The 10,169-nt window shown below is 43.3% G+C and overlaps 1 protein-coding gene across 2 annotated transcripts in view; it reads right to left on the bottom strand.

Annotated features, from left to right (window-relative positions):
* Positions 1–907: 907 nt before the first annotated feature.
* The window catches only part of NUP214 (nucleoporin 214), a 38,829-nt gene continuing 29,567 nt past the window's right edge, over positions 908–10,169 (bottom strand). Inside the window, exons 30-36 of one of the 2 annotated variants that reach the window (XM_066201128.1) lie at positions 9,672–9,742; positions 9,036–9,192; positions 7,574–7,723; positions 6,161–6,332; positions 2,648–2,790; positions 1,801–1,825; positions 908–1,122 (exon numbers count right to left, since the gene is read on the bottom strand). In XM_066201128.1, coding sequence (XP_066057225.1) covers positions 1,089–1,122; positions 1,801–1,825; positions 2,648–2,790; positions 6,161–6,332; positions 7,574–7,723; positions 9,036–9,192; positions 9,672–9,742 — 752 coding nt within the window. In that variant the 3' untranslated portion in view covers positions 908–1,088. The remainder of the gene's footprint in view (positions 1,123–1,800; positions 1,826–2,647; positions 2,791–6,160; positions 6,333–7,573; positions 7,724–9,035; positions 9,193–9,671; positions 9,743–10,169) is intronic. The other variant, XM_066201129.1, reaches the window with a different exon arrangement.

Below are 10,169 nucleotides of genomic sequence, written 5' to 3'. Positions count from 1 at the left end.
GGAGAAAAAGAAACATTAGAATGTTTCTGCTGAAAACAGAAAATGCAGAACTCTCCAAAACATCTTAATAGGACCAAGAAGAAAGCCCCATCCAATCTGCACGGACTCAGCTAACACAGGAGCAGCTATTTCAAATGTGCTATCCACAGAAGAACAAAATCTGATTGCATCATTTGGAGGTTTCATGGAGGGCAGATGCATCAAACAGAAAAAGTGTTTGGCCAGAAGCCTTCAGGGCATTCTTTAAAACATTTGTTTAGTATGTTCAAGTATAAACACATGAGAATTTCACAAATGATACTGACTGAAACCAAGAGCTACAGGGAAAAAGCACAATCTCATCCCTGTTATAAAAAAATGTGTCCAACAGTAGAATCCAACAGCCAAAGCCAAAAAAAGCAAAATCACTAATGCCTCTGGATGGAGGTCACATGACTGCTTCCAGGGCCACGAATTTTCCCCAGAACCTGAGTTCCATTTTTTTTGAGTTCTGTAAGGTTTACAGAAAGGTAAAAATAGGAGAGCTTTTACTTCCCACCTCTTTGCTGAATGTTACTGCCATGGGAACGTGCTCTGCACGCTGCCAGCTTCTTCCCAGATAATTTCCTATTTCTCCACTAAGCCTCTGGCTCACACATGACTCAGTTTCAGCACTTCACTGAGATAAGCATGTGCCCCATCCTAGACTTAAAATTAGCAGGGCTAACCTCAGCCCCTTCTTCAGAGCCTGGGATAATCAAGCATTCTATTAATGAAAAATGTGCTGGTTTATGTCAGGAACCAACTGGAGCTACTCCCTTGTGCAGGCAAGGGATGGACAAGAGAAAGCTGAGCCCAGCATGGGGCTGGTAAGCCCAGCACACATCCCCTTGATGAAGGGAGATAAACCCTTCCACCACAAAAAACATCAAGCCAGATAAAATAGTTTAATATAGAGCGAGAACAAGTATTGCATAAAAATAAGGAAAATCTTTTTCTTAAAAAAAAAAAAAAGTCTGAGAACTGGTATTTAGAAGAAAAGCTGGTTGGGTATCAACCATGTGGGTGACTCATGAATGCAGGAGCTACAGGAAGAGTTCAGGATGTTCCTAGCTTCTCCATCCACTAAATCCAGAGGAAGATCTGTGGAGCAAGATAAAAAGAAAACCACAGCAGTGAGTTCTAGAGCCTCCCTCAGGCAGCATTAATTCAGCAGATCTCTCAATCAAACCTCCAGTCTCCCTAGTACCAGGAGCTTTTTATGAGAACACATGAGTATTTCCAGCCTCTTTTACCTGAGCCTGCAGCAACACACACTGACTAGATATAATTGTGCTTATTCTAGAGCCTGCCATCTGCAGAGATCCATGTTCTCTCTATCTGACAGGGAAACAAAGTTTAAGAAACTTGCTGGAAGGGATCCAGCCAGGCAGAGGCAGAGCAGATGACGGAGTTAACCTTTAACTGTAAATCATCATCTCACTTCAGCCACCAAAGCACCAATTTATTTCATTCCTTGTTTCAACCTGATAAATGGAGCAGACTCCTGATTCACACACAGCTTGAGCACACACATCATGTCCCTGAGAGGTGAAGAAGATGCATGATCCAAGTGGAAATTTTCTCTTAAGAGACAGGTAAACCTCACTGGAAGGCTCACATCCAGAGCCCGGGTTTTGAGCTCCGCAGCATCACCACAATGGAAATCAGAACTAGTATTTAAATCCTATTTTCAGAGTTTGCTCTTGTAAACCATTCTACTCTTTATTCTGATCCCATTCGTATTTTTAAGGAAGAGTTAAGGCACAAAATGGTACTTACGTGTTAGGTGATCCAAAACCAAACCCTGAAAGAAAAGCAAGATAGAAAAATAGTTGGTAAAAGGGAAAATGAAAGCGTAGGATTTGTAGTAAATGTCCCCTCCCACACACAGATTGAAAAATACTTCTTTCCTGCCTTAGGCCAGGAAAAAAAGGATGGGCAAACAATGAAAGTCAAATCTCCATCTACAAGAGAAGTGACTTGCCTGGCTCCTAAGAGGGCTTGGCTTTCACTGCTCATCAGCCAGGTCATTCATTAGCAGCCCTGCAGACAATGTGCCTGGTTTGGTCCTCTCTCTCTCTCTGAGCTGCTTTCTGGAGGTGGTTTGTGCTTAATGCAGGCCTCTGGTGTCAGGCAGCCACCAGGGAACAGCTCTGCTCTCAACCCTGGCTAAATCACTGTGCCTTCACTGAACTGCAGCAGAAAAACATTTGGCTGCTGGTGTTCCAGCTCGATTTTTCAGTGCATATTCCTCTGACACTAAGTACTTACAGCACAGATACCCCAAGCACGTGGTACTGAAGAAATATTCCTTATTTCCCAGTATTTTCCTTTGAGGAGAAAGAGCAGCTCCACAAAAAGGGGTGAAAAGCAACAACCAGATGAGGTGTGCAGAGAAGCAGTGATGTGCTGACATTGCACACTGCAGATCAGTGATGGAATTAGGAGCTGAAGGCTGAGGAGGTGCTACACCCCACCCTGCACCTCAGTTCTCCTGGACATGGAGCCTTCCCTACAGCACCACCAGGACCAGGCAGATTTTTGGCAGGGAGCTGAGAAGTCCCACCCAATTTCCAGGGAAACCCAGAGACATGGGGGCTGTTAGGGTGATTTTAGCCTCTCCTACCTCCTCCACCTGTCCCAAAAGCTGAGAATCCACTGCTCTGTGTGCCAAAGCCCGTGCCTTGTTGGGACAGGGAGCCAAACGTGGGTGTGTTTTGGTTTGCCAAGGTACCGAACGACGCCGTGTTGTTACTGGTACCACCGAACCTGTGGGTAATAAAGAGAAAACCTGAGTTTGCAAACATCTTCTCACTTACACTGGGAGTTTGTCCCCATACCCGTGATAACAGTGCACTCCTTAAATGAGGATACATCAAAAGGTGAGACCAGATATGAATAATTGTTCATTTTGGAAAGAGATTTCCTGGTTTGGGAGAGATTACTGTACCTAGAAAGGTCTGTTCAGCTCCCATTCTTGACACACACTGGGCAGGAAGGCAAATATGTTCATGCTTACACAGGGTATATTTTCAAGTGCTTGGAAATGCCAACTCCAGCCATCAAATGGATCAAATGAAACATTTTAATTCACCCCTGCGTGTGGTTTTCACCAAAAGTACAGCATTGTTTCGCTTCACAAACAGGGCAGCAAACACAGAATTGCTGTGAGCTGCTCAAAGCCAGAGCACAAAGCAGAGTCCAGATACAGAACCCAGATTCCCAAATTTTCAGAGGGTACCTTCCCCATTGCCCAGAGAAATCTGCAGATTTCTTAACTCCTTTCTCTCCCCAGCCCATTTTGAACCACACAAGGTTCCAGTGCTTCCCTGAAGATCTGCACCAACCCGACACTTCTCCCCACCAGCTCTAACTAATCACTTCCCTAATTGCCTTTGGGGACTGAAATGAGAAACACTTTTATATATGGAAATGTGTCCTTCTCCACCCACTCTGTCCAACCAGGCAGCACGAAGCTCTCAGTGTGACACACTAATGAGACCATGACATGCAGTATGGTTCTCTGCCCCTTCCTTCCATTCTGAATATAAGAAACGTTCTCAAAGAACGACCTTCAAGTTTAACTTAAACTGAGCAAAATGCAGACACAAGATTTCCAAGTGACAAGCTCTGCAAGTGCAGAACAATCCTAAAACCCAGCAGCAGCCTGAGCAGAGTTGGACATGTCACAGTGTGCCAGCTCTGCAAGGCTGTGCCTCACACTAGCTCCTGTCATTTCTCACTTAAAACACGACCTGACAGCACGTTAACCCACCTCTCCATCCATCCACATCTAGGAGACTTTAAAAAACCCAAAACACAGACCCACATCAAAAGCTATCTATCCAGACAGAAGACAGCCCTTGTAGCAATGTGACAAGCAATTCACCTGGCAAAGGACATCACCTCTCCTCTCCCAGACACTGCCAAGTGTGCACACTGCTTCCACAGACAGCAGCAGATACCAGGGGCAGTTCACTAACTTTGCATCTCTGGCCCTGCTTGGGCTCCTCACCCCTGTACTGGCAGGCAGCACTCAGAACCACAAATGTGCTTTTCTCAGGAAAAGCAGAACAGACTTATTTTAGTCTCTTTTTTTAAAGAAGCAAGACTGGGTGATGTGTTCAGAACAAGCGGCTTTAGACTGCTCCATCTTCTCATGAGTGTGCTACAACACAAATCCTATCTGTGAGGAAGAGGAGGTGAAAATAGTGACAAGAAAACTTGTGGTTCAAACTGCTCCTTTCAGCTGCAACCAGAAGAGGCCTGTTGGAAAGGCTGCACACAGTACAAGTAAGAAACAGCTTAATATGGAAGGATTATTTTTTTCCAGACACATAAAAGACACAAAATGCAGTCATTGCCTGGTAACAGTTTAATACAACCTATCTTGCCCAGATTTTCAGGTCTTTTGTAAAGCTGCTGTGCAAAACACAACTGAGATGCACTTGAGGTTAGTCCATAAAAGCAAAACATTATTTGCCCACCAACAGTTGGAACTGCAGGCTCTGAACAAGTGTAGTGGTTTCTGTTTCTGACACCCTCATCATTTATTGAGTGATGCAGATTTTTCAGAATTGAAGCAGTATGAATCACATGTATTTAAGTCAGCAGAGTATTCTTAGGAACTTGGAGCTAATACAACACCATGTACTTGCAAGTAACTTCTTCAGAATTGGGATTTTTAAAGTTTCACTTCAAGAGAAAGGCAGAAACGAAGTCCTGCACAGATGCTACATTATACTGCAGAATTAAACTATTGCTCAACATTTTGTGGTGAGATTTGGATTTTTGTAAAGCTGCCTGGGAATTTGCACACTCTTTAAAAGTTTTAAAAATCAACATCCTCAGGGAACTCTGAAAATATCAGACCGAGTCTGTATCTTTCTAGTAGAGAAAAGATTGTAAAAGCTTCCCACAAGTTAAGTCACTGAATTATCTTTCTTGAGTCTGCAGACTGCTTATGCAAGACCTCTTTTCCATCCACATGCTGCTTGTTCTGAATCCCATTTTATCTTTAAGCTCTCCATGTTGTCACTGAGCACATCCAGTCTCAGTACCAAATCCTGCAGCACAACGGCTGGATGTTGGAGCTGAACAAACTACCAGTTGATTTAAGCTAAGTCATCCCTACAAAACACATTCTTCTTTGGGGAGATTTCATTAAGCTGCCTGTATTTTCACCCTTTCCAAAGGGACTCCTCAATCTAGCTACCCATTCTGTAGAGCAGGAGCACCTGGCTGAAGCCTCCCCCAGCTCAGGGGTACCTGCCCACACCTCACAGGGAATTTACAGGTCACACTTCTGGATGTCCCCCTGTGCCTTACGTCAAGGCAGTTCCTCCTGAAACCAGACAAGGAGACAAACACTTGTGAAATATGTAAACACCAAGACTGGGGAGACATCCGGTTTCCTCTCCTCACTGGAAGTTTGTCTCTGTTTAATTGGCTCTGTTCAGTCTGACTGTAACTGCAGGACATGAAGGAGTGTTGCTGGCTGGTAGCACAATGCTGAAGAACTGCATTTGCTGCCTCCTGCAGAAGCTGGTTGGCAAGGTTTGGAATTTTGTATTTGCTGAACAAAGCAAGGAATGATGTGCTGTCTGCTCTGGTGCCAAGCACAGGCTTAGGGGGTACAGGAACAGGTAAAAACAATCAGTGAGGGATAAATATAAAGTGCTCTGGGAGCACAGACTGTTACAAGTGCCTCATCCCACAGGTGAGAGAACAGCCTGAATTCCCATTAGCATCTCTAGCCCAAATCTAACCAGAGGATAAAGTGTCTGGACAGAGTAACAGATAATAATTGTTATTTTCTTTGCTAGGCATAGTTTGTAGTCCTGGATTTGCACTCATTAAATGCACACAGAGAAAATACTCCTGCTTTTCCTCACACAGTTGCAAGCTGACATCTCTAAAGCTAAAGATTCAACACAGGAGTTATCAGCATTAAAAAGATCACACACATCCTCTGGGGTGCGAGTTTTCGTTTCATACCTTAATTGTTCTTGTCTTTTAAACAAACAAACCAAGGACACTTTGAGCTTACCAATCAACGACAGAACGTATTCTCCATGTCAAAGCAGAGGTAACCAAGCACAATCTTGTCATGCAAGAAGGTTGTTTTTCCCTGGCTTACCCAAATCCTCCAGCGCTGGCTGCTGCCGTCCCCTCGCCGAACACTTTGCCTCCCGTTGAGCCCAGAGGGCTTGAAAAGGTTGGGGCTGAACCGAATGCTGGCACCCCTCCAAACCCAGGGGATCCCCCAAAAGTGGGAGGGCTGCCAAACACTGGAGCAGCACCGAAGCCACCTGAGCAAAACAGAGGCAAAAAAGGGGACAAGAACATCACATAAACAATAAGGCAGAGAGAGAAAACAAAGAGCAGCTTTCCGAGCAGACAATGGGGAGTTCATCCTATCATACGGACACCAAAGCATTTACAGAACTAATTCTGATCTGCAGGGTGTTTTGTTGCAAAAGATATGGGTAAGAGAAGTGCTTGAATGCATGAAAGAAAACTGCAACTGGCAAGTTTCCTCAATCTCTTAAGATCAAGAGGGTAGATGCAAACTGGGGTTTTAGGTGCTTCAGTGATGCAAAGACTCGGGAGGTAAGGTATGATTTAATCCTGGTTTAAGTGGTGGAAACTAAAAATGGAAGGATTAAATGCCAGGTCAGTGGAACTGCCTGCAGGGAATCAAGAACTTATCTCTGCTCTTGGCAATTTCTGTTCAGGGTTTAGCTGCCTCCTGCAGTTCTGAATGGATTTCTACCCAGATTATTTCATTCTATGTTCATCTGCTGACATTATTGGCCTGTTTCACTGTGGAACACGAAGGACACCTGCTCTTTTATTTGACCAGGGATGAGGATGGGATACCACTGCACATTTTAATACCCAGGGTGAAATTCCAGTCCATGCCAAGGTAATGGATACTGTTTGGCTGTAAACACAAAAGGTCTGGAAAAAAAATAAATGCTAGGCCTGAATTATTTAAACAAAGATCAGGTATTTTGTTACCTCTACCTCTAGGAAGTTAAGAGCATTTATCCCAGAGGCTGAAGCTTTGGTCAGCAAACACTCTCTTTAGCAACGCATATTAACATGTTTCACTTTCCTTTTTCCACTATTTTAAGTAGTGAAAGGGAGATAAAAGAGGTTACAAAACCCACAGTGAAGACTGTAAGATAATATTCCAAGGAAGTATCTAAAATAGGAAAAATGTATTCAGTTCCATGTTCTGTACTCTTGACTGTAGAGAACCTAAGACCAGAACTAAACAACACAGCTCTCAGCTCTTAAATTGCAAAGGGAATTTTTGGAACGAACACCTGAGGATGTGGTTTACTGGATGCTGCGTAAGAGAGAAATTCTGCCTTGGACCCACCAGTTAAAGCTCCATTCACTCAGCCATTAGTTATTTTTTATTTGCTGTTCAGAGACAATTCTTGTCCACGCACCAAGTCCACGCTGAGAACAGCTAAGTGGTAGAACAGCAAATATCTCCCAGACAGTGAGGGTTGTCCTAGTGGGTGCATTCCCAAAGTACCTGCTTTGTTTGGGCTGGAGAACCCAAAGCCTTGGGAGGCCACACTTCCACCACCGGAGCTGAAAGTGCCCGTAGGCTTCTGCTCTCCAAAGGAGGAGCTACCAAAGCCAAAAGTCTTTGCTCCGCTGTTTCCAAATAAGCTCGAAGAATCTGGGGAGATGAAGAATATTTATAAACAGCCAATACTCATAGCAGACAATATGCTAAAATGCACTTCATTAGCTGAAGCAGGAGGAAGGAAAATGACTTTTCTTTCCCCAAGCCCCAAACACACAACCAGCATCACACTGAAAACAACACAGGGAGAAGCCAAGTTCTTCCTTATTCCTACAGGACTTTGTAGTTGCACCAAGATCCATTCTGGATCTGATGGACCACTAACAACCCTTTATTGCTGCAGTCTAGTAAATCACCAGGAGGGATGATTTGTTTTGATGCATCCTGTGCCCCAGCCAGTAAAAGACAATTCCTCAAGTGAGAAATCCCAGCAGCTACAATCAGTCTTTCCAGACAACACAAATATCAGCAAACCACAAATTAAAGGTTCTCAGCTGTTTTGGCAATGCTCAGTATTTCTACACAAGATTATCTAACAGGCCCTTAAAGTAGGAGCCAAACTTTTCCAGCCTTACTGAGAAATAACTCATTTTTTCATCCTTCATAAACCCACAGGGAGTTTTTGCATCTAGAGGCAGGACACAGAACAACCAAAACGTTTTCCTGGTGAACCATCTGTTTTGTTTCATCACAAAACCCAGAACTGCATTAAATGATTAAATTAGCAAGGTTAGAAAACTGACCTCAACCATTAATCCCAATGGATCATTAAAGATGTAATAAAATAAATGGATTTTCTCTCTTAAGGCTTGAAGTGCTACTTCTAACCACTTGCAGCACTAATTTTACAGCTTTCCTCTTTTTCCAGGCTTTCATGTTTAGCCACTGCTTCCCCTTCTCTGTGCTTTCTACCGGCCTATCTATATGTCACAGCAAATTTTGATAAAGTACCTTGCATGTACTGCACAAAGGTATTAATTTTTAGGTAGAGGTTAACAAAAATTCTATCCCTCACATATCGATTCTCTGCAATTTTTAGTTTTAGGGCGATGAGAGATGATCAAAGCTTTCTAACTTCCAACCAAGTTGCAGACAGAAATTCAGTGACAAGAATTTAGAGTATTTCATTTCAAGGAAGGATTTGGCCAAGAATTCTCTACAGAATATAGATATTATTCCCACTTCTTGCATCTGCTTGTTTGTTTCAATGGCTTCCCTACTTGTTTTCCATAAACCTAGAAGAAAAATTCTGGATTACACATCACACATACTCTGGTTACCCCCTCAAAGCCTTTCATATTAACACAGAATTTATTCAAAAACAATTAGCAGCAGAAAAGCAGATGGGATCACAAAAGCAGATGGAAATCACAGCACATTTTGTATTCTTGTTTTGTTCACTTACTCTGGGAAGCTGCAGATCCAAATCCTCCACTGGAGGAACTGAAGGGATTCTTATTGGCTGCATCCTGGCTTGGCTTCCCTCCCAAACCACTGAAGAAGCCTCCACCTCTCCCACCACTTCCAGCTCCAAACAAGCTTCCACTGGAAGAAGATGGCTGCTAGAACACAAAAAGGAGAAAAAAGGGATTTAAGCAAAGTCAAAGCAGCACGTTCCCCCCAAGGCTGCTCTGTCTGTTCTCTGGAAGTCTGAAGGGGCAGCCAGCAATCACCTTCCAAAATGGAATGTCATGAAATTTTATTTAAGTCTGTCTTAAATCTTGTCCATAGCACAGATCAATGCCTTTGAGACTTGCCCTACACTTGCCCTACTTTCCACTAAGCATGGAATAAAGGCAGGAGACTTACTGCATCTATCTTATCTTGCACGTGATAAAATGTGTCTCCATACCCCTGGAATATTCATGCAGATGCTGCTTTGGTGCTTACCACAATAGCAAATATCTCCAGTACAGACAGGGAGACACTTCATTAAACACATCAAACTGTGTTTTTAAAAAATGTATCAGGAACAGGGAACCCTGACCAAGTCCCCCGCATGTAACAGCCCTTTGTTGTACAAAAAGCCATAAATACTTGCCTGGCCAAAGACAGTGCCTCCAGTATTTGCTGCTTGCCCAAACACAGAACCTGTGTTACTAGAACCAAAACCTAAGAGAAAAAAGAAAAAGTAACCACCAGAACTACAACAGGGAGGTGACACTAGACCAGGACAGGATAAGGACAGGTCTTCCATGCCAAACACACAGGGATACAAATGACGCTACCAAACATATCTGGGCTGGACAAATACAAAGCACATGCCAACACACAAATAATAAATTACATTGAAAGTTTATATGAAAGTCATTCTCATTCTCTCTCTGTCCAGCTGAAAAACAGGTAATAGAAGACCTTTTCACCTGTGGGATTGTTGCTAACACTAAGAGAATTGGATTTCTGTTAACATGGCTACAACAATACTGCAAGTCGTGCCACAAGCACCGGAGCATTCTGATTGCCCTTGTGTAAAGAGGATCTGAGCTTTGTTACCTGAAGACGCCTGTTAAAGATAATGAAGTGTTTTGATTAAAAAAAG

The sequence above is a fragment of the Chamaea fasciata genome, unplaced genomic scaffold, assembly GCF_029207755.1.
Source record: "Chamaea fasciata isolate MVZ Bird 193981 ecotype frontalis unplaced genomic scaffold, bChaFas1.0.hap1 SCAF_20, whole genome shotgun sequence".
NCBI lineage: Eukaryota > Metazoa > Chordata > Aves > Passeriformes > Sylviidae > Chamaea > Chamaea fasciata.
This window is presented reverse-complemented; position numbering and strand designations above follow the sequence as displayed.